This window comes from Mugil cephalus, chromosome 18 (assembly GCF_022458985.1).
Source record: "Mugil cephalus isolate CIBA_MC_2020 chromosome 18, CIBA_Mcephalus_1.1, whole genome shotgun sequence".
Lineage (NCBI taxonomy): Eukaryota > Metazoa > Chordata > Actinopteri > Mugiliformes > Mugilidae > Mugil > Mugil cephalus.
Window position 1 is genome coordinate 6281153 of NC_061787.1, and position 23719 is coordinate 6304871.

At 42.4% G+C, this 23719-nt stretch overlaps 2 protein-coding genes across 2 annotated transcripts; one reads left to right on the top strand and one right to left on the bottom strand.

Annotated features, from left to right (window-relative positions):
* Nucleotides 1-1351: 1351 nt before the first annotated feature.
* On the bottom strand, nucleotides 1352-6007 carry mtfr1 (mitochondrial fission regulator 1). The gene is made up of 8 exons (XM_047568569.1): nucleotides 5894-6007; nucleotides 5035-5134; nucleotides 4520-4618; nucleotides 3765-3904; nucleotides 3412-3647; nucleotides 3012-3267; nucleotides 2663-2843; nucleotides 1352-2568 (listed from the first exon to the last, which is right to left on the bottom strand). Exons 2-8 carry the CDS (start codon nucleotides 5068-5070, stop codon nucleotides 2521-2523), a joined length of 996 nt encoding a protein of 331 aa, XP_047424525.1. The 5' UTR covers nucleotides 5071-5134; nucleotides 5894-6007; the 3' UTR covers nucleotides 1352-2520.
* A 210-nt stretch (nucleotides 6008-6217) lies between these two features.
* Nucleotides 6218-14949, top strand: armc1 (armadillo repeat containing 1). The gene is made up of 7 exons (XM_047568570.1): nucleotides 6218-6594; nucleotides 7462-7673; nucleotides 8946-9037; nucleotides 11015-11207; nucleotides 11756-11872; nucleotides 12214-12288; nucleotides 12826-14949. Exons 2-7 carry the CDS (start codon nucleotides 7512-7514, stop codon nucleotides 13015-13017), a joined length of 831 nt encoding a protein of 276 aa, XP_047424526.1. The 5' UTR covers nucleotides 6218-6594; nucleotides 7462-7511; the 3' UTR covers nucleotides 13018-14949.
* Nucleotides 14950-23719: the final 8770 nt, after the last annotated feature.

Sequence of the window (23719 nt, forward strand, 5' to 3'; positions counted from 1 at the left end):
GAAAGTCAACAATAGCTGGGTTTACATGGACCCAAATATTCCGATTACAATCGGTTTAGACTTAAAAACTGAATGAAAATGCTCCATATAAACACCACAATTGGAGTAAACTGAATTTCATTCGGTTTCACAGGGGTAGAATATCCTTTTCCCAAACTGATCGAAAATCGTGTGAAGTAAGTGAATCGGAATGAAGTTAGGCTCCGTTCTGTCTGCGCATGCTCTGTCGTGACGCAAATGCGTAGTGACGTTCGAGTGACGTTTCTTCAACTGGTCTGCGATGCCGCGGTGAGCTTGTTTTTAATAATAACTCTGAAAGGACTAGACATTATTGCACGTTTAGACGGCAGACATATAGAAACATATAGCAGTTTAAAAAGATCTATCAAAAAATTAATTTAAGCCGGAATAGACTGCAGCGTGGAAAAAATCCGGAACCGCTGGCAACCATAAGACTAACACAATAGTAAAAGTAGATATGGCTCCATACACTTTCCGAATCAAGCTGTTTCTTTAATAATGAAACTGTAGGAACAATAGCAACCATTGACACACACACACACGATAACAACTAACTCTAATTAGACGAGAGGCCGCCATCTTTGATCGGTCACCTGATGTTTTCATTGTTCTGCGCATGTCACGTCTGAAAAGCGGCTGTTCCGATTGAAAGTAGTTGTACATGTAACTATGAAATCGGAATAACTCACCTCGCATGAAAACAGTTGACCTTAAACCTCCAGTCGGAATGAGAAAAAAGTCTCCATGTAAACCTGGCTATTGTTAGTCCAGATTTCTTTGTTCTTGGCTGAACTAGATATTAAGAAAAGAAAAATGGCTGGAGTGGTACTGGTGTCCCTCAACCCAATGGTGCACTGGAAAGGGAACAATGAAGGAAAATGGAAAAATCATGCAAAAAAACCGCATAAAAAATTCAGGTTCAGACACTCGAGTGGGTTTGAAAAAGTAAAACGTCTTTAATTTAACGGCTTGGACTCATTCAAAGTTAAGTATTAAGATATCATTTAACTGAAACCAGGTCTAACTCCTTATTGTTTTCATGATACAGTCATTGTAAACTACTCGGTTCAATACTTGGATTTCATTTGTCCAATATTCCCACAACCGAAAGAATATTCAAATGTACGAGTGAAAGTTGTCAGCCACAGATTTTCGAAATGAAAATATTTTACCACTGACACCAAGTCCGTCTTCCGTTTTAAAAGGTAACAAAATTGACTGAAAGCAGCAACTGCACATGTGCACATAAACAGCAACAGTGTGCAATTGATAAATGATCTCTTTTTTTTTATTTTTTTTTATTGGAATTACAGAGACACACTGGGGCAAATCAGGATAGAAACTTTTATTAAGGGATTAGACAATTTATTTTTACAGACAAAACTAAAATTGAAATCACAGCCGCTACTGACACACTCAGTCCACTTCCCTTTATAAAAAGGCACCGGAGTCGACCTGAAGCAGCAACGACTACGACATAAATAGTGATCAGGAATGGAAAACGTAGTGAAATCAATTACTCACGTCACAACATGATAATGAACATGACAGCGTTAAATAGCTTTGGGACACTGATGACTGTGGGTACCTTAGGACCCATTAATTCTGTTTAAATGTGAGGTCAAATCAGACCCATCTATGTACATGACGTTTGGTGACAAAAGGCAACTCTATCGACAGAGGTAGGTACTGATTAAGGAACACAACACTGCACATGTACCATTGATTTACTAGAAATATGGATTTACACTTTTCTCAATATTTAGGCATCATTTTAATTGGGATTTTGGCAGTGACATGCTTAAAAGACATTAGTGGAATATCTTTGGCTGCTAACGGCAATTTATAGACTGGGACAACTCACAGAGGCTCAGCAGATGAACAACTCTGAACACCTGGAATTAATAACAGACAAATCTAGGACACAATTAACAGTTAAAAACAAAATTATACCTTAAACCACAACATAAATAGATAGAACCTAATCATAAATTAGTCCACAAGTTACAGATGTATACGCACAATATTCCACATGTTGGAAAGTGCTCCTTTCTTCTGTGATAGAAGATCCCTTCAGCTTTATCGCTCGCAAAAAATGTGAACACAAAGCTGATCAAGTAGGCCGTGTGCAACAACAAAAACCCTAAACACTGATTAAATAAATGAACTGATAACATTAAATAATGCCGTAGTGCTGCGAGACTTTTTTTTTAGAAAGCGTGACTCTTAAAACGGAAAGAAGAGACGTTCAGTTAAACAAAATCAATGCTTGTGAAACTGAGAGCTGATACAGAACTTATAAAAAGTGCAAAAAACAGATGGTGCATGATCACCAGAAGCAACACTATGAGATGACTGGTACTTTGGGGGCAGCCGGTTTAATTCAAGCTAAATCCCTTGTCTGTCCTTCCTGCAGGAACAGCTGACATTAAAAGGTCAATAAAGCACTTCAGCGGGTGTGCAGAACATCTGGGCCTCCTCCAGCTCAGATTCACGTGTTCACAGCAACTTTCTTTTTCCGGTTGCTTTCAACATGTGTTGCCCGAACTGTGGGGAGACGAGACAAAAGACGGTGTATTACGAACCGCAAAACCACGTCGACGAGACTCACTTAATAAATAACACGAGAGAGATCTCTCACCAGTGGGGTTTCGCTTTGAGGTTTCACTTCCGGAACAGGAAGCTTGAAATCTTCCTTGTCATCGTGTTCGCTGTTGCGTCGATAACGATGGGCGAACTTGCGCTTCAGGGCTTCGGCGATGAGAGCTGCAGCGTCGGTCGGCTCCATGGACTTCGCTTTGGTATCATCTTCCACCGGACGACTATGAAAAAAAAAAAAAACACATTCAACAGAGCATTCACGATTCTGATAAAACAAGACTGTGACAAATACATTTTAACAGACTTTGGGCTGATGATGTCACTTAAACGGGGATCAGTGGTGGGGAACGTCACGGGAATGTGCTTTAACTCTAAAGCGAGGCGTCTACCTTTTCACCGATCGTAACTTGACTTTGGTCATGTCCTTCAGGACGTCCAGCATGTTGGGAATTTCTGCTGGCCTGGCATCCAAAACGGTCGGGCAGTCTGTCTTCTTCCCTTTGCGCTCTCTTATCAAATCGATAACTGAAAATGAACGCTGTATGCCTGGGGGTGGTGGTAGTGGAGGAGGAGGTGGTGGAGGGGGTGGAGGTGGCTGGTTGCCACAGGGCGGAGGAGGAGGAGGAGGTGCCCCTGTGGTGGCAGCTGGCGTCAAACAAAAGAAAGGGACAACCTTATAAAGCCTGCAATGTGTGAAATTGTGCTGCCCTCTAGAGGACACAATGCAGTATTACAGTGAATCCACATATTGATGAAATAGATGAAGACGTGCTCTGTTAAGACTGGTACCTGGCTGTGCATTCTTCTCCTGAGCCAGAACAATTTGTGCTATCTGAGCTCTAAGTTTTGCAAGTTCAGTCTCCAGTGCGCTGATCTTCTGAATGGCCTCATCGTTCGCCGCTGTCGGCCCCTGCGGGTCCTGAGCTCCCTGATGCAGGCTGGGTAATGACCTCCGCCGGGTTAGTGGTTTTCTCTGAGGGTGAGGCTGCTGGACTCGAAACATGAGTCCTGGTGGTATCCCTGACCTGATTCAATGAGGACAGTTATCACAGACGGACATTAATTAAGAAAAAACACATCAGTTCTTGAACCTGACTTTGCTCTGGAAGCTATATTCCTACATATCATAACTCTGCTCTCACCTGGCTGCGCCAGAGTAGTTATCGTCATCTTCCTCTTCCTCATCCCTGTCGATCCAAGCGACATCTGCCAGAGAGGCCACCAGGGCGTTCTGCCTCCTGGAGTTAATCAGGACACCACATTCCTCTCTGTACGGATAAAGCTACCAGAGAGGGTGGAGAAAAACGCAATTAGAGAAGATGTTTGGGAAACACATGCAAGGAAAAAAAGCACTCACCAGCACTGCATTTCAACAACTAATAAAGTAGAAGGTATTAAGCAAAAATCAGGATAGTTAGAGGAAAAAGGCATGTAGGGGTCTATGTTATGCTAATGAAAGGTTCAGTAGGTCTTTAATCAGCTGAAGGTGGTTGAAGGTCGCTGAACAAACTGACCTAAAGCAGACTTGCTGCATTCCTCACAGCTAGGGAGAGCGACTGGAGACAGAAGAAAAGAAGAGAAAGCGCTGTGTTGAAAGGGACAGAAAAGTAAAGAAAAGCAAGCCAGCATTTAAAAGTGACATGCAGGTGAACGGAAGTCGCTCTAATAAAAACACACGGTGAGTGTTTTTTGTAAATAAGCATTTAAGCTGTAATGACTTCATCCTCTCTGTTTATGGTTCACAAATGTAAACAGTCAGACAAGAAGAGGTAAACAAAAGGCTGGCAGAAACACAGATGAGGAAAAAGATCTCGAAATGACAAGAGGGAGTGTGTCTCATTATCTTAAAATCCAAAAATATGACATTCTACTTTCCATTAAATTACGTAAAACTCACCTGAAATTGGACCCTGGGGCAGGGTTTAATGGGAAGACTAGCAGCTATTCTCCTCACAATACTTCTCGAGGATCCATAGGGCTTTGCTGACCCAAAAGCCTTCAAAATAATCCAAGAAAATCCAAAAAAACGTCTGTCAAGTTACAGTTTAAATGCAGTTTAATCACAATCTTGTCCTTCTAATAACCATGCAAACACTTAATCTGATGGTTTCTCTGTGGTTGGATAAAATACATTCTTTCTGTGCACGTTTTCTCAGCACACAGGGGTGTAAACATCAGGTGCCTGACAAGTTTCTGGGAAGGACAGAAACCGCGGAGATACCAAAACAGTCCGAACGCAGCGGGAATCGATGCGGTCATCTCCGCTGAAAATGTGAGTTCCTCTCAAGTTCACCTTTCCCCAAGTAAACGGCTAAACTTTAATCTCTAGTTAGAACAATCCCAATCAGACTGAAGGAATATCAGGACAATAAAAATAGACAGTGATTGACATTTCCGTGCACTGTCACATACCAGGTCCATTTCAATCCGTGGATACTCTTTGCTCATTGCTGTCGATGTGTTTCACATGGCCACGCGGACGCATGCCCCAACATCATCACTCAAAGGTCATCTAGAAGAAACACAAAACAAGAAATTCAGGTTGAATTCAAATAGGAAACTCAACAACATGCATGCTCTCCTACAGTAAACAGTCCACAAATGCGCATCAGTTCTCTCTCCATTATTGCTGCTCAATATTTGATAATTATCTCTGATATTTATCTATATATATCTTCCAACAAGGCCAGTCAGGTGGTAAAAATGTCAAATAAACATCAATCACGTTAAGTAAATGTATATAAGGTGTCCTTAATACTCAAAACCTAATATCATGCCAACTTGTTTACTCAAAAATAAGCAAAGTGACATAATATTATTGTAATTAATAGTTATTGCAGTTTGTGTTTTATTTTGCAGCACACTTTTTTTTATTTTACAACATTATTCAACCACAATTCTTGCTATAATTTATACGAATCAGCTGTTTTATTATTATTATTATTATTATTATTATTATTATTATTATTATTATTAACTTTTTTAGCGAAGAATTCAGTCATTAAATAAGGACACAAATCTAAATGTTAGCTTGTATCCCGCTTGGCTCAAGCTAATGTGCCAAATTAGACGAGGTTAAACGTGTTATTTTGACTTTCTGCTAACGTGCTAGCTGATGCTAACGCGGCTAACTAAACTTATTACGGCACGTCTTAAACTTTCCGATTTTTTTTTCGCTGTGACACATAACAGGCGGCAAGCACTTAAAATGTATGCGATGTTTTTATATTTGACAATCGGCGTTGTGTGTATGACTTTGAAAAGAACTCACCGGACTGGCGCAGTGTAGCGAAATAATCCCAAAGTTTTCCACCTTTTCCACCTACCGGACATATGCAGCAGGGGGCGGTTTCTGTGGGAAGAGCCAATCAGATTACAGGGATTACAGGGAATACGGCTCCAATATGACTCACTACCATTGGTTATTGTTTTTGATTGACAAGTAAACTAACCAATTAGCATCGAGTATGACATGACGGCCGAGCGATGATTTGTCAATCTAGCTGTCAATCAAAATACAACAGCCAATCACATATCAGGAAGTTAGTGTATGTTCGTTATATCCCCCTACATTTCCCGGTGGTGATGTGTCGCCTTGTTATTCCGGGATCGTAGTGGAAATGAAAACAGGGAAGTCCTCGGTCATAAAACAGGTGTACCCATTGGTTGTAGCACAAAACCCAAACACAGAGCACAGCTGCTATTAGCTAAAGAGGCACAGTAAAGAAAGACGTGCAGGCCTAGGGACATTATTTCGCTAATTTGCCATTGCGTTTTTAAGATACTGTCGGGACATTGTCGCTCGTGGTTAAGCCCTTTTTATGTGTTGTAGCTGATGTCAGCTGGAGTCGTGTCGTGCCTTTCATTAAAACTGACAAAACGTATAAGTGTCAAGTAACGCTGTCTTAGCTTAGCTTAGCTTAGCTTAGCTTAGCTCCTGAATCGTCTCTGTGGCACAGGGCGTGATTTGAGGTGAGTGTGGGGGTCGTGGAAAGTGCCTCTGGCAAAAACAAACATCTGTGTTTTATCTTAACAAAACTACCTCACTGTTTTAACAAGTAATTGTGGGATTAAACGCCATATTTAAAAAAAAAAATGTTCCTATCATAACATGCTAAGCTATTTGGTCCTTGTAACAACTGCAGTTTTATGCCGGTATGAATAAAAATAACATAACAAGACCTAATAGTTCAGATTGGTTTAAAAAAAAAAGTACAAATAGAGAGACTTTTATATTTATATCTTCAGTGGTGTAATGATGAATTCAAAGTTGATTTACATGCAATTTTGTAATGAATGTTTACACTATTTGTGAAGCCAAAGGGTCAAATATTCACACGTTTCTGCTTATCAGATAAAATAAACTTGTTGCCTTTACATCTTTATTATAATTAAATTTTAACCCTAAAGTGGTATTGTAGGGTGGTATTGTAAGACTTATTTACTTTCGTGAAGTTTTTTTATATTGTCATGGAGAAAAATCAAGGTTAATGAATTTGCCATATACAGTCATAACTGGTAAATGTCTGTATTTAGACCATTAGAACATAAGGCACTTGTCAACATACACATTATCACATTAGCCAACATTCATGGTGCCTAATAAATCAGTGCTACATGCTTCTAAACCTCACTGAGAGACACAGAGACACAATTTGAAATGTGTGTTGTAGTGACAATACATGGTTCCTTGATCCATAAAGGGTTTAGGATGTTTGTGTAGACAGTTTCTTGTGATAATTGATAACTTAACAATGTCCACAGCTCTAGATAGATAGATAGATAGATAGATAGATGCTTTATTCATCCCAAACTGGGAAATTTGCTTTTGCTTTTCAGTCCAGCTAAGGAGTTGGGTTGATGTGTGTGGCATCGAGACAAGAGGCACCATGAGTGCGGAGTTGGATGCGCTGACTGTGGTGAACCAGCTGCGTGACCTCGCCGCAGACCCCTTGAACCGAAGAGCCATAGTAGAAGACCAGGGCTGTCTGCCAGGTCTCATCCTTTTCTTGGACCACCCCAACCCACAGGTCGTCTACTCTGCACTATTGGTAAGCAATGTTCCATTTATTCGCATTTTATCTGTGCCTTCTAGTAAGAGTCTATTCATGTACAGCTGGACTCAGACGACAGTAGCTTTGAAACCACTTGATTGGCCCCTGCAAACCTACAGACCAGCGTAGGCTCAGATTGACCCAGATTATCTTTCAATGTGAGGATTTATGCTCCTAAACCTCCCGAAGCCCTTCTAGCCTTTTCTCAGTCAGTGCAAACAATGCTGCATATTTAACATAGTGATGATTATCTCAGTACACAACAGTAGACAATGAGGCAAGTCTACAAGAAGAGGGGACAAGCTGACAGCGTTGTCAAGCAATGACAACATTTTAGCCCTTGAGGCTAAGGTTAGTTAGCATACTACTGTTGGCAAATATTAAAACTGGCTTTTCAAATGTCACCTCCAGTTCTTGGTGACGAGTAGATTAGAGATAGATTTTTTCAACGACAACCTTGTTCTTTTCTCGCTGTAAAAATGTTACGAGGTTGAAGCAAGTTGTTGTGTCACAGTCTCTGGTTTTGTTCACACCTACTTCAACGTGGAATCACATGAGCAGTGCAATCAGTTCTCCCTAATTCAGCTAAGCAATGTAAACAATAGCTAAAGCAGAATGTTTAAGATAGAAGTTTCTCCATGATAAAGGCTAATTTTAAAATCAGTTTCCATTTCAAAACTCCTGTAGTCTGATCCACTGACACGTACATTGTGTTTTCAACATTTAAGTAACTTTTTTAGTTCAGATTAAACTTGTCTCGAGTAATCAGATGACTTTGCTGTTCCTTCTGCTGTTATTTTTTTTTTCCACTCATGTTATCTGTCCTTCCCGGTGTCCAGCAGTGTCGAGGCATGTTTCAGTGGCGGCTTAAAGGTCATTTTTTCCGCCACCATGTCCCACGCAGTCACAAGCCGACACGTGGTGGCATTAAAAAAAGCTTCATATTTAAAGACACTGTACAATGGTGACATCTACTGTCTGTTGTAGTGTTAACACAATAGAGTTTGTCTATAGCTCCCTCTCCCTGCTTCCTCCACCGCCACCCTAAAGTACTGCATAGTACATGACATGTATTGTGAGCACACATTTAAGTGCTCTTATATAATCGGTCTTGACTGCAACCTCAGTACATTTATACTGGTTATGTAATATTTAACCATTGCACATGTGCGCCCATTTTAAAGGGACTCTCTCGTTTATTTATTTTTTCCACAAAGCGTCTGTCAGCTTTTAGCCCTGGATAGATAACAGTTGCCCTTGTCCTTGCAGGCCGTGCGCTACCTGGCAGAATGTCGAGCCAACCGGGAAAAGATGAAGGGCGAGCTGGGCATGATGCTGAGTTTGCAGAATGTCATGCAGAAGCAAGTCCCTGTTACAACCACATCACTCACACACGCGCTCACAACGCACTTCCTTTATGTAAAATCTTAACGTGGGATTTCTTTTGTTTTGCATGGACAACATCGGCACAGTCAGCAAAATTTCCAGGCTGGACGTCGTCCTTCCGTGTCAGAATGAATGCGATCAAAGTTGAATTAGAATTAAGTCGTAATGACCTAAAATGCTGTTTGCGCATATCCTGGACTTTAATGGATCTTGTCATTGCTGATTCTCATTCTGTTGTAGAGGGTACGCATCGACGCCACTGCCACCTGGGGCCGTGCCGCCTTGAGTGGCAAAAACATGGTGAAATGTAGCAGTAAATACCGGGATAAATGTGCATTATTCGATCAAATTTAGGACAATTGGGCTCGACGATGAACTAGTATGGATTTGGAAAAGTGGATTAGTTTCAGTTAGTTTTAGGTCGTTTCATTGTGATAAATGTAGCTAAATAAAAGATGCTAACGATAAGAACTTTGCTGAGAAATAACGTAGCGTTAAAAGGATGACGAGGAGGGATCACAAATATTCACATTTGTTTTAATTAATTCTGCAATTTAGACACTATTAAAACCTATGATTCAAACTAATGCAGCTAATATCCATGTTCATCTGTCACTTTTTTTGAAGCTCAGTGGCCGTAGCAGCGGAGACTTCGCTGGCTGTGACGCGTGCATACCCTTTATTACTGAAGTGCATTTTCACTCATGCTTCACTGTGTGATTAGAGGAGTATTTTGCACACAGTGTATTTGATATTCTGTTGTTTGTCCTTTGTAGACTTTTATGCAACTGCTGCACGTAATTTGGTTATTTTTAAAAACGAAGATGCACACGTTTGATCTCCCACGTCATACTGTAAGGAGGTCTCGTATGAGGAGGTGTCACAACGCTTCCACAATAGCTTGTTTTACCAAAAGTAAGAGCGTCCACCCCGCGGTGAAGCTCCGTTAGAAAAGCCAGTCGCTTCACATAGTCGGGGTCGGCATCAATAGGAGCCCTGCGGAAAACTGCAGCAAGTTTCTCTGCTCTCCACTCAATCTGACTTTGGGTAGAGGTCGATCATCGCTGGACAGAGTGGGAAGTCATGGCTGAGGGGGAGGGTCTAGCATAGCTGCACAAAACAGGTGTGAAATTTTAATCCTTCAGCTCATTAAGATCTGAAGTTTGAGAAGACGTTGCCTCTTTTTTTTTTTTTTTTTTCTATGTATAAAGTGTTAAGTAGATGAATAAATTAGCTGCAGTAGGAATGTGTTTTACAGTGCTGGGGATCACCAGGCTCCCAGAGGGCAGCTATGCCGGGCAGCCAATGTCATTTGCAGTTAATATAAAAGGAGTGATGACTTGTTGACATATAAAGCTGTACAGCCTGCGGTGGTAAACCCAGGATCCCTCATAAAATATCAATTGTGGCACTACAACAGCAACTGACCTCACATGGTTTCAAGAAAAGCTGCTGCGCACTCAAATATTTTTGCTCAGCTGTTTTTTTTTCTTTGTAAAAATGGCTTAAATCTGACTGAAGTGCAGAATAGGCGTAATTAACTGGAGTTTGAATGTTGCACAGTCGACGAGAGCATTGCCTTCGGATACGAATAATGTTTAAATAGATGCAGAGGTGGGAGAGGATGAAGCGAGTGTCGGACTAGTCTGATCCATCGGAGTTTGCAGAATGGCAGCTTCTCTCACACAAGTATCATGATTTCAACAAAAATATCTGGGAGATGTATTAGTGCACAAGATTCAACTGTTCATGACGTCAATCGTAACGTAATCTGCATTTTAGTGTCATTACATGTGATCAAACAGATTTATAATGGATGATTAAATTGTTTCCTGTTGGGAGGCACTGACCACACAATTCTGAACATAAATTATTTAATTAGATTTTTTTTTTTTTTAATGTCATTACTGTTTTCTCGTCCGTTGTTTACGTTCTCGTTCTCTCGCCCGAAGGAGCACGTCACCTGGGGAGACCAAACTGCTAGCGTCCGAGATCTACGAGATTTTGCAGTCGGCCGGTAAAGAAGAGGCCGAACAGGCCGAGGCAGCCGCTGCCTCCTGCCGGCGCAAAGCCCACTTCTTCCTGGGCTCCAACAACAAGAGGGCCAAAACTGTCGTGTTGCACATCGATGGTCTGGATGACTCCGTAAGTGTTCGCGGGGCGCTTCTAAGATCTGACACCTCCTATTGGCACGCATCTGTCACGTCCAGACACGCGTTAAAAAAAAAGAAAAAAAAAATCTCTTTTCAGTTCAGTGTGTTTGCTGCTGTCATAACCACAGTGTTGCCAAAGCATCTTAGAGGGGTCTATCTGGCACCTGATAGGAAGGCGGAGGGGTCAGGTTGTAAATGTCAGCCATTGAACAGCAGGACGCTGAGATTGAATCTGAATGCTGCTCTGCAGGAAGCTTACATTTAGCCAGATTACATTACAGCAGACAGATGACCTCTGGTGGGCCGCATCCTCCCACTGTAGCGCAACCACACGTCTCTGTAACAGCTGGAAACCGTGGATATAAACTACATTTCTCAACAGCTTTTTGAATATTTTATAATATAAATCTTGTGCAAACATTTAATCGAAGCTGAGGCTGTGAGTTTTCCTTTAAGCTGTTTTCATTTCTTATGTCTTTAACAACCTTGGAGCTTCACACATCTGTTCATATCTGTCTCCTGGTTCCTTCCCGTTGTCAGACTCGGAGGAGCCTGTGTGAAGAGGCCCTGCTAAAGATTCGAGGGGTCATCAGTTTCACCTTCCAGATGGCTGTTAAGAGATGTGTTGTCAGGATCCGTTCTGACCTTAAAGCTGAGGTAAGAAGCTGCCTGGAGAAAGAGAAAACCACTCAGAAGTATAAGTCTGATTCTGCTTTCGGCTGCATTAAAATTGAGAAAATATCCTTTATTTATTGTATAAGCTTTGAGAACAAAATAATTTTAGGTTTATTATTTAAAACAGGCATGTAAAATCAGAAATGTTCCGCACTTATCACCAGTGGTAAAAATTATAATTCTGTGATCGTGCTCCTTCTCGTCCAGATTAACCACTTTAAATAGCGTTAACGTTCAATTGTCCCAATATAGTCCATTCATGCTCAAGACGAAGGTTGGCCTAATGCTTACCAAATTAAAACAAGTTGTTTCTCTTCTCCCAGGCGTTGGGAACAGCTATTAACTCCACCAAAGTAATGACGGCTCAGCAGGTGGTGAAGACGGAGGACGGAGGGGAGGTAAGGACAGCTGGATCGTCTGACATTGTTTACCTTAAGCTGCTGCAAATAAAGCTAATATACCCCCTGCAGAAGAAGAAGAAGAAGAAGTCAGTTGATAGGTCAGCGTGTGTTTTGTGTATCTGTGTACAGGAAGTGTGGCCCCCCCGGCCTGTGGCTGAGACTTATTCACATTGACATGATTAGCTGGTCACATCTCTGCCTCGGCCTGTAGCCGGTAGACACGACCAGTCCTACTCGCACCTTTTACCAGATAAATTATACAACGGCTCCATATTTACAAATCTGATTTTTAAAACCTTTTTTTGAAGCTCTGCCTCATAAAGAATAAAATAATTTGGAAACCTAAATCTGGAAAAGAGACAAAGGTTTTAGTTAATGGCGATACATTATGTGGCCAGCAGGGGTCAGACCTGACTCAGTCTTGATTTTGACTCGAGCTTATTTTGCTGTGTTGTCAAACCACTGAGACGCTTTTTGCACAGTTTTATCCATTCGAATAAAACATCACAGGATGTTTTTGTTTGCTTGTTGCAGCGGGTGGTGCCATTCCAGGAAGACGCAGCGGTGGAAGTAGAAGAGAACACAGACATCCCAGACTATCTGCCCGAGGAGGAGAGTCCGTCCCAGGAGCAGGACAAGGCGGTCACACGCGTGGGATCCATCACGGACGGCATGGGCTGGCTCAGCACGGCGGCCAACTTCCTGACGCGCTCCTTCTACTGGTGACAACTTCCTGCCCGCCTGTCTTAGCTCCCTGTTTGTGTCGAAGGTAACATCCAGCTGCAGCCTTAGCATCTCTCAGCCTAGTCCCCGGACGATGCCCTGCCTCACAGCCCCACACTTAGTCTAGACTCCCCTTCTCCGAAGCACACGGAGGAGTACCGGCCACATGTCTGCAACAAGTGCTGGACTACCATGTGGAACCCGCAATAACTTGTGTAAATACCGGGCTTCGAATACCACTGCTGGCTGTATGTGCACAACTATATACTAGCTGTACTTCAAAACATATAGCCAGAGGACTTTAAATCTAATAGCTTTCTGGAAACGCGTCTCACTGCGCTGACTGATTGGCAGGCGTATTTAATCCTACGGAGGGCGATTTGGCGGACATTTAAAATTGGGAGGTCGTTTTGTGTGTGATATTTGGTTTGCTTTAATTCCTGGTGTCTATTCCCCAGTCGTTGCCCTTTTATTATATACATATTACATTGTTTAATTTCCTAGTTATGCCGATTCTTTTCTTCCCTCTTCAAATTTTTTTTTAGCGCCCTATTACGCTGTCGTGCCAATCTCGCCCGATGCCCATAACCGTGATTATTGTGTGTGCCTTTTTTTTTCTCTTTTCTTTTTTGACATTTCACTGTTATTATTATTTATTCATCATTCATTCAAATGAGTCGAGCGCTCCGAGCATGCTTGATGTTTGTGCTTTCCTAGCAGCAGCTGGCCTCCCCCAGATCTCAGCCCACTGAGGGGACGTCACTTCTGTAGAAATAGTAAATAGACACCAGCAAGAGGCCGCGGCTCGTTCAGGGCTTCACGTGCGTTGGGCTGCATCGCGTTTTTGCAACTAATTGGCCAGTTGGCTGATTAATACACAACCCCTCAACGAGCTCTGTTGTTTGTGTTAAAAATTAGGACTCCTCCGATGATATGATACTGCAGGAAATTTCCGAAAGTGAGCTCTGCGGAGGCTGCGAATGGACTGACGGCTCGTTGTGTTTATTGCACAGATTCTAGGCTACCTCTGCTTATCCCACGTCAGCGTTACGCACGGTCTTCTGTATCGATAGCATGATGAAGACGAACCTGTTAGCTGCCCGCTTTGCAAACGCTTCCCAGTGTTACATGATATTCCATTTTTACAGTGTTGTGGTTGCACCTTCTTTTCAGTTTTAGCCAGCAGTGTCCTTAAAGCAAAGATCATGTTGGTGCACGCTCACACAAACAAGAGGACTCTCAAAAAGCTGTCGTACGAGCAGTAGAGGTTATGTACATTTTGTAAATGGTGCCTGACTCCCTAAAAATCTCTGACCTTACATGTGAGTGGATTTTTTTTTTTGTTTTAATATTACGGATCTGCATTTTTATGTCACAGCTTTGAGGTCAAACGCTCCTCGAGAGGGTTTTTCCTGATTCTTTAGCTCGCGATTCACACCGGACTTAACTACTGTGACATGTGTGAGTGTCATTAATAGTTATTACGTTCACTGCTGACCGGGCATCTTTTATTCTTTTCTTTTGATGGTGCGAGACGTCACACTTCATTGAGATCAAACTGAGGAATGGTGCAGAATAACCTGGTGGCTGTCCTCTGGAAAAGCAATAATTATTTGTGCATTTAATGTGGTCGTCATAGTGCAAGAAAAGCAATGAACAGCAGTATTAACGTTTCTTCTTAATTTGTCCATTTTGCACAGAGTTAATCTCCTAAAGTTTCACCCTGTAGTTACATTTTTTTTTTTACATTTGGTGTCTGGATGGGTTTCCCCTCTACTGCTGGTTGTCACATAACCACAAAGCAAGTCCTCAAAAATGTATCTTCATGTGTACAGACTCCAGCTGTCAGCAGATGTATTATAATGTATGCAGATCTTAAAAGTTGTAGATTCCCATACACTGTTAATGCCAATAACGATAAACTTAAAAATCTAAGTTGTCTTGCTCTTGTGCTTTTTTATTTATTTATTATTTTTTAATATTTTTACCAGCTTTTATAATCAGGTTCTAGTAGAAAAGTGTTGAATTATCAGTTGTCTGATGCTTTCATCCTCATCACTCACACCGCTGCTCCGGACCTCGCTTTTGTCAAACCGAAATTGCTGAGGGAAGCAAGCATTTATAGCTGAGAGCTTTCTTTGCTGGTGCATAAGTGAGGCACCCCAGGGCAATCCTGTGGCCTCTGCCCACCACTTCCCCCAGCGCGTCGGTGCTGGTGGGCAGGCGGAGGCAGCGGCCAGCCCCAGCTGGAGGCCCTGGAGCCACCGATTGCTGCTGATGCTGCTGATGCTGAGCCGCTGATGAAATGCCAAGCTGTGGAGAAAGCCTTCACTTATCTGCTGGATCATCTGAATGGATGTTGATCAGAAGTAATGTTGATGATTTTCCGCTGAGGACGTGTTTATATTGTTTTTTTATGCTGGGAAACATCCTGGAGAATCTGAGAAAACATGGCAGAGCGAATGCGTTCGCAGATGCGTCAGACAGACTGACATAAAACGGCCTGAGGTTATTAGAAATGTTTAGGGGGGAAACTGTCACCTAGTTTTAAAGAAAAAATCTCTAACGTCCCACAAAATAAGCATTTTTTTTATTTGGAAATATGCACCAGTTCATCACTGAGCCTTTTTAGACTGTTATGTATATGCATTTAGATTTAAAATTAAGCCAATTCGTGGTATCGAGTTTGTGTGAAAGCTAACGGCAACAAATGATTAAAAGTAAAGGACACACATAAATTGTACTTTTTAGAAATTCATGGAGCAGAAAGACCTTTTTCCGGTACCGTTCCCCTGACAAAAAGTGAAAACAACATGAGTAAATTAAGTTCTTCTTCCAGTTCGGTGCTGGTGTCGGTGAATACGTTCTGCCTTTCCCTAGCTACAGGAATCAAAGTCAGTTGACTGCAGAGTTTGTTGTAAATTTTCGAGCCTGAAGGAAAAGAGAAAGTAAAACTTTGCGCTCAGAATCCTGATCCTGATAACACATTTATAATGAACGCCCGGAAACTTGTTAATCTACCAAACAGAAGCGCAAAGCATTGTAATCGTAGAGGAAAGTCCTTCGAAGTCCTTTTCGAAAGCTGAATTTCAACTCTCGCATTCGTCTCTTGCAGGTGGCGACAGGCGCGATATTGGCGTCTTTAAATTACACACAGACTGTTTTCAGGGTGATCTTCTTGTCCCTTTCGCAGGTCGACATCAAACACTCACAGTTCACCAAATACTTGTTGTGAAGGTATGCGTTTCGTCCTCCTGTTCATAATTCTCACACGCCACCACTAGAGAGAGACAGCAAGCCTGACAAAGGAAAAAATGAGAAAACGCGTGTGTGTGTGGTCCAGAGTATAATCTCATAACACCTGACGATGAAAACACTTCTAATTACACGACCTAAGATGAGAGCCCGTGCTGAAACTGCATTTCCATCTGGCGCGTTTGAACTTGAGCAAGAATCATTATTGCCATTAAGAGCCTGAGACGGTTCCTGTGCCGTGCTCCCCTCTGTGTAATGATATCTGTGGACCTAACGGGACTAATGCAGCCATAAGGTTGTTTTTAGCACTTAATACAGTGCGCACCTTTCTCCTCACTGCCTGAGCACACGGCCATTCCCGAGGAGTTTCTTCGAGGGTTCATATGCTGTTTTCTAATGATATTACTCCTCTCATGAGTTTGCACATAAGTGGATATCCTCCAGAGAACATAGACTCCACACACACACACACACACACACACACACACACACACAACACACCTCTCTCATTTTCAAGCTAAAGCTTTAGATAATTTCTCCTTTGGATAAGCAGCGTTGCAATTTCCCTCTATCTCCTCCATCGGATAAAACACAATCAGCCTGGCTTGTGCACAGACCAGCATATCAGCATATACGTGCATAAATGTGTTGATATCACCCTCCCACCTGTGTGTATTTGCATGGTTAATCTGTGCAGGGAGGAGGAGGAGGAGGAGGAGGAGGGCTGATGGGGGGGTAGATAGGTGCGTCTCACGGCCCCACGGGCTCTTGAGGATTTTTATTGAAGGTTCAGCTCCCAGTCAATGGGATCAGCCGTAAATCCCGCTCAGAGTGTGGCAGGAAATGATGTGACTCCGGCAATTTATGTCAAATAACTTTTGAGGATGTGTGAGTGTGGCGATCAGCGCTAGCGGGGCAGCGATAACTCTTCGCCGAGGGGGCCCCCGGTGAAGATTTAATTGAGACATTTTTCTTTATCTGGAGCGAGGCGCCGGAGCCGTGTTGTTGTGTAACGAGATGTAATGTCTCTCTTTATACGGGGGTCAACATCCGGGATGAGGGAAGGTCACGGGCTGACTGTTTGAGCATCCAATTTGCTCACGTAATACCCGCTCCACAGGGAGCTGGGTAAAGACGCACAGTATTAAGTTACACAGTCCACATATCACAGACGGAGACGAGGCCCCGCGCGCTACAGGGAAGCCATGCGCCCGACAACTTCCACTGTACTGTAGAAGAAGCATTCTTATATGTGTATGTATATCTATATATGTTTTAATAAGATGCACCACAAAGAACAGGTTTTGGGGACTAAAAATAGATTCCAGTTCATTCTAGTGAAGACAAATACTTCCGAATATAATGTGCTTATACTAAATAAACTTAATGATATAACGGACACTGATTCAACTTTCATTTTGTAGTAGTTTGTGATTTGCATTGAATCGTGTTGTGTTTTAGTCTCTTAGTGGACTCTAGGTCAGACAACAGAAGCACTTTTGATTCAATCTGGTTTAACAGCACCACAGACTGTGTCCTCAAAAATGATCATACACTTAAATCACCAAGTTAATTTTATTGTCAATTCTGACGTGTGCGACCCAGTATGGGATTGAAATTATCTTCCTCAAAGGCCTACGGTGCAGCAATTAAAAAAACAAAAACAATGTTGAGAATATATGAAATATAAAAATATATCCTGCATGTACAAAGTAGACTAAAAAGAGAAACGTGACATAGTGCATGACAATATACAATATATAAAGTGGCTAATGCGACCCTGAGTTGAATAGTGCAAAACTGAATATATATTCAGAGGCCTTAGTCCTTAGTTAGTGTGAACATAGACTCAGACTTGCTTTATTGTCATTGAACAAACACCATCAGTGCACATATTATGTTGCAGTCAATAGATGAGAGTTTATTTATCGTTCAACATCTTACGGCCAGTTCATGTTAGTACGCTGTTATACTAACATAAACTGGACATTATAAAAGTCACAAAGCTAGGATTTAGTGGAGTACTCTGTTATTAGACTTAATTTGTACCTAATTCCACGGGCTAGTAAGCGTACCCTTTCATAAATACCTGTTAGTTTTTGACTTTCCATGAAGACAAACTGATGTATCAGCTGCAACCTTGAAGTCCTTATTATTTATGACTTACAGCCATGAATAAAGCATTAAAGACAAAACCTTGACCAACACATTTCTTTAAAAGAAAGTAGTAAGTAAAGTTGTGTGGTAAATTTTGACAGAACTAAAACCAACCATAAGTTTGGTGTTAAAAAATAGACTTAAATTAAAAGTAAAATAGCTCAAATGTAAAGTTGTTGCTGTCAGTATTATATAATATTATATGTGACTTATTTCTGATAAATATAACCAACACAAGAGGAGGATTTTAACCCTTTTTACACCCTGCATTTAAATTCTCTCAACTGAAACTACTCAAGCAGTAAAATATACTTTTATAAGAGACGGTTACGTTTTCATAAAGCATTAGGCTGTCGTGTAAATATTAGATTGGTCTATTATTCATATTGCACAATGTTTAAATGTAGTAGGTGTTGAATGTAGTGTGTAACGTCAGGGTGCTAAAGTGTCACTTTATTAGTCTCCCTGAATTTATGTTGTATCATTTTAAACTGTGAGCTCCCCACTAAATCCATTTCCACCACTGTTAACCTGTAAAAAAGTAAGATGCAAAACGAACTTCTCACCAGATTGAAATGTTTATTGTCACTGTTTAAAACATGAATGACTGGCGGTATGAAAAAAAGGGACACAATAGTCACATTACAGTAGAGACACAAGTGGAAATGAGAAGAATAAACCCAGACATCTACTCGTTGCTTATTATTATAATTATTATTAAAATCATTTTTTTTTCTCGGTCACGTGTTTATAATCTGTATTTCCTGCATTGTGAGCGCGTGCCTCCCCTCCTGCTGCAGCCTGCATGGGGGCATTTGATGAGATGCATGCGCACACGGGGGCGGCTCATAATTGTGGCCGTAGCTCATTATTGTCCCCCGGATGATTTGGGTCCGCTGGTGGGTGGCGTGGAGGGTGTGGAGGGGTGGGGGTGGGCGGATGGGGGAGTGGGGCGGGGGGGGGTCTCGTCCTCTGACACCGCCGCGTCCGCCCGGCGACAACCACTCCAGGCTGCTTGATTGGTGCGATGAAATATTGCCGGCGAAAATTAAAAGGTCCCGGTGTCAAAATAATTCATGATATGCATATCTTCCCCGGCCTGATGAAACCGCTGATATCTGGATTAGACGGGATAATAAAAGCGATCAGGCCGCAAGTGAAACTGTTTCAGCAGTGGGAGTGGGGATGAGTGGGGACGGGTGAGCGTGAGGCGGCTCGGAGCCGGATTGCGAGGGTCAAGGCACAACAAGTGTGTGTGTGTGCGTCTGCGTGCGCGTGCACACACGGCCGTGCAGTGTGGACGTGCAGTTCACCGCACGCCCGCAACCTGTGATTTGAATATCCGCTGTAATTGTCCCAAAACGGCTCATCAGTGGATCTGCCCGCTGCCATTAGGCCCCAACAAAATGGTGTGACATTCAAATTCCCCCTCAATGACAGGTTATTAGAAGCCCCGAGCAGCCGGCACATAATTAAGCACCGTAACGTTGACCTGTAATATGAAGTGAAGGCTCAGTCCTATAGTGGGTGAGAATGAGAAAAGGTGCCTTGTTGAGACAGCAGAGAACCGCTGTGATTTTTCCCGAAGTATTCATAAAAATAAGAGAGCTGTCAGTAAAAAAAAAAAAAAAAATGAATTTACAGCAAATACTGGATGCCAGATGCCATGGCAACTGCTGTCACACATCAGAGGCCGAGGCGTTAGTCATCAATACTGCCTAAATCTCGTTCCTCCATTAGCCCGAGCTGCTTTATGTTATACTCTTTGCTTATAGTCTGTATTTTAATCGCAGTGATGTTGAAAAGTGTGAAAAAAGTCTCTTGGTCCAAAAAAAAAAAAAAAAAGTGGGGAAAAAATAACCTGAGAAAAAGAAGCGAATGTGCGACTTTTTTATTTGTGACACTAAAAAGGCTATTACACAACTTAAGACATGCTGTCTGAGGCCCCCGCTTTCCCCTTTAGAACAAGTGGACGTTGTGATGAGAAATGGACCCATCTGCTGTGCCCTCTCCTCCAACTGGTGTGTGAATATGATGTCGTCTGTACGTGCCATTTCCAAGCCGGAATACGAGACCAGTGCTACCTGGGAAATATTATTATTTAAAAAAAATAAAAATAAAAAAATGTTATTTCACGTCACCTGCCGGCCAGCGCCTCGGAGGTGAGCCGTCATCGTGTCCCTCCACGTCAAAGCTTTCCTTTCTGCTGTTAAAATAAACGTCTTAACGTGTAGAATCGTGTAAAGACCAAAAGTTTTATGACCCACTTCTGCTTCGTTAATTGCGGCTCACCTTCACATACTGGGACAAAGCACGTCTTCGTGTTAAACTGTAGGCCAGAGGCCTGTGTAATGGTGGGTCTGTGGCAGGGTTGCTGAACAGAAGGTCTGCACTCCCCCCCTCCCTCTATCTCCCTCTCCCTCTCCCTCCATCTCTTTGCTAGCCCCCCCACTCCCCTCCCTTCATAACGGTGGCAGATGGCTGCAGATGAATCCCTCATAATCATGTCAGGACGGCTCCTCCGATCCCAATTCATCTCTTTAAACACATTTCATCAGACGGAGAATTACACAAAGATAAAGGCGGCCGGCAGACAACAAAAGCACACAAAGATTGTCCTTGCAAACAAGTGTTCCTAGTCCCTAACACCACTTAATCATTTGTGCTCCTGTTATGGCTGCTCACCCTGTGTGCAATCAACTCTACGCCACTTTCCTCCTCTGGTTCTCCACTCTTTCGCTCTTTATTTATGTTTTTTCCATAATTGTCTCCATTCCCAGTTACTGTCTGCCCGTATTAAGCGTAAATCTTCCCTCTCATCCCTGTCGCTGTCTTTTTTTATAACGGGCAGGTGCGTAAAATCCTCTCCTCTCCTCATTGAGTCCCGGTTTCTGATGGCTGCTCCTTTCAGAGGGGGTGATAATTTGCCACAAAGTGAATTGTGCTCCCCCCCCTCCTCCCTACACCCTCCCTCCCTCCCTCCCTCCCTCCCTCCCCTGCTGTGACTCTGTGTCACCCATCCGCGTGATGCCGTTAATTGTGGATCAGGTGAAGTTTGTCTCACCTCATTTCAGGGCCATGCTCCGCTAGGGCCATTCTCCCCACTCAAAGGCCACATAATTTCACAGCCTCCTACTTCTCATTAATCCCTCCTGAGTGGCTGATCTCCGAGTTCCAGATCACAGATTTGTTTTGCTCTTGTTTTCTGACTCGCTGCCCTTCCTGCCCCACCCACTCCTCTCCTCCTCCTCCTCCTCCTCCTCCTCCGTGTTAACCTCCTTTAGTGAGACCCCTCCTCTCCAATGTGGCCGTCCACTCAATTCCCACGTTTCCTTCTTGCGTTTTCATATACATTTGTCTTCGCTCCTCGCTCATCCTCTCTGCAGTGTGTTTGGGATGGGAGGCTACTTCCCCCGTGCTTTTTGCCGCTAACAGGTTTATGCTCGAGATGCCAGTGTCACCTTCCAAAACATTGTGCATTCAACCGCCACCTCCAGCCTGATAAATACCCAGTGACAAATTGCACGAAACAATAGGAACTGAACGAAAGCTGTGTGTTTATGCGCGTCTCATCAACTTCCTCCTTTCCTTCCCCTAAACTTCTTCTCTCTCTTTTTTATTTTTTTTGTTGTCCCATCAATTATTCATGAGAGGAAAAAGCTGAAGATCTCCTATTAACATAAAATAACAATTTGCTAATTTATGGAAACTCCTAATTACTTGCCTTATTTGCCATGACCGTATTAAATATTCATAAATATGTGATTATTTCTTTGATTTGACTGTCGTTTGGTTTAATCTACCATTTTTCCCCTCAACAATAGCGGCGTGCCAGCTTGTAGTGTGTGTACCAACCAAAACAAAAACCCAGGAGAGAACAATGAACAATATTGTGCATTCATAGCAGGAGCCTGTAATTTGTAGACTCCTACACCTCTGTTGTATATAAACCTTTATATGTATATGGTAAGATCATTGACCGTTGAACATATCTTCAGTGCAAAATTAAAGGTTTTTCAATGACTCAAAATGTACAATTTTCCCCAAAATAACTTGCATTCACTCATTTCAATGACCCACAAAGTGCAACTTACTAATACCGAAAGTCTACCAATGTTTAAAATGCAAAACTTTGTATGTTTTTGAGTCTGAAGAGGAGCGAGGACTGTGCACGAGCTTGTGAACTATGGAGAGGATGCAGCTTCATTTCATCGCGACTCAAAATCTAAAATGCATTCATTCATTTGGCTCCCATCCAGAACTAATCATTTCATTTTCCGTTCTGTTGCCTGGAAGCCCGACGTTCACTCCGGTTCATTTTTGATTTACTCGAAACTGAAAAAGACCGAAGGGGAGAGCGAGAAACGAGCTTCGGCGTCTCCTCTTGTCTTTTTTTTTTTTTACTGAGGGAAGCGGTCGTCGGGGAAAAAAACAAGTCTCGGCCAAGTTACTTGGGCGAAAGCAGAGTCGCGGATCCCATCTGGGACGGCTAGATGAGGTCTCTCGCTGTCACCGCGTCTGTTGTCAAGGCTGCGTTTAACCCCAAATTTATGGCTTTGTTATATCAGAATTAATTACAGATATTTCCCCCCAAAGTGAGTGACGTTGACGAAAACGCAAAGCACAGGCAATTTAGCTCCATTTGCAGATTAATTTGGGCCCACCTGTGATGCTTGGTGTGCTAAGTAGGTACATCAGTTTTAATTACAGACCTCACAGAGTGGGTTTAGTTAAATTACAGTATTAATTATCACATTTACCAGATATCAGAGTGACAAACGGTTGTGTAGAAGCACTTCCCTCGAACCTCCTGTTTCTCCAGACAATGGCCTCGCTTCTGTCCTTCAAGCAACCTTCAGACAGGTACGTATGACGCGAGACGTTGAAAGAGTTGATTTGCTACATTCGGTTAATAAAGCAGAACTGAAATTTAAGTGTTCGTGCCATGTGGTAAAATTAGGCCAAAACACCTGAAAGAAATAGAAGCAGTTACTCAAATTGTAAAAGAAGAAAATAAGTGGCCTTTGTCCACATCATTACCCCCCTCCATCCACTCAGCCACATTCATCTCTTCAAGGATAATATGACTCATGCTTGACTGCCGCTTCTCCGGTCTACATCTGAAAGATAAAATAGAGACCTTTGACCCGCGGGATCATTAAAAACTGAAGATATATAGAGTATCGGTGGTCAGCTGGAGACATCAGTCTCCGTTGTGTTTATACGAGTTTGACATTAGCGTTCACAAAGCAATCATAAAAGAAGAAGCAGCTTTTGGAAGTGGTAAGGTCAT

Bases quoted from the DNA above. Each gene is read 5' to 3' on its own strand.
- mtfr1 (XM_047568569.1), bottom strand. From the start codon at position 5,070: ATGAGCAAAGAGTATCCACGGATTGAAATGGACCTG. The intron at 3,648-3,764 runs GTGAGAGCAGAG...TCATTGAATCAG, and splicing joins AACTACTCTGGCGCAGCCAG to GTCAGGGATACCACCAGGAC. The intron at 3,268-3,411 runs GTACCAGTCTTA...GTTTGACGCCAG, and splicing joins GGAGAAGAATGCACAGCCAG to CTGCCACCACAGGGGCACCT.
- armc1 (XM_047568570.1), top strand. From the start codon at position 7,512: ATGAGTGCGGAGTTGGATGCGCTGACTGTGGTGAACCAGCTGCGTGAC. The intron at 7,674-8,945 runs GTAAGCAATGTT...TTGTCCTTGCAG, and splicing joins TCGTCTACTCTGCACTATTG to GCCGTGCGCTACCTGGCAGA. The intron at 12,289-12,825 runs GTAAGGACAGCT...TGCTTGTTGCAG, and splicing joins AGACGGAGGACGGAGGGGAG to CGGGTGGTGCCATTCCAGGA.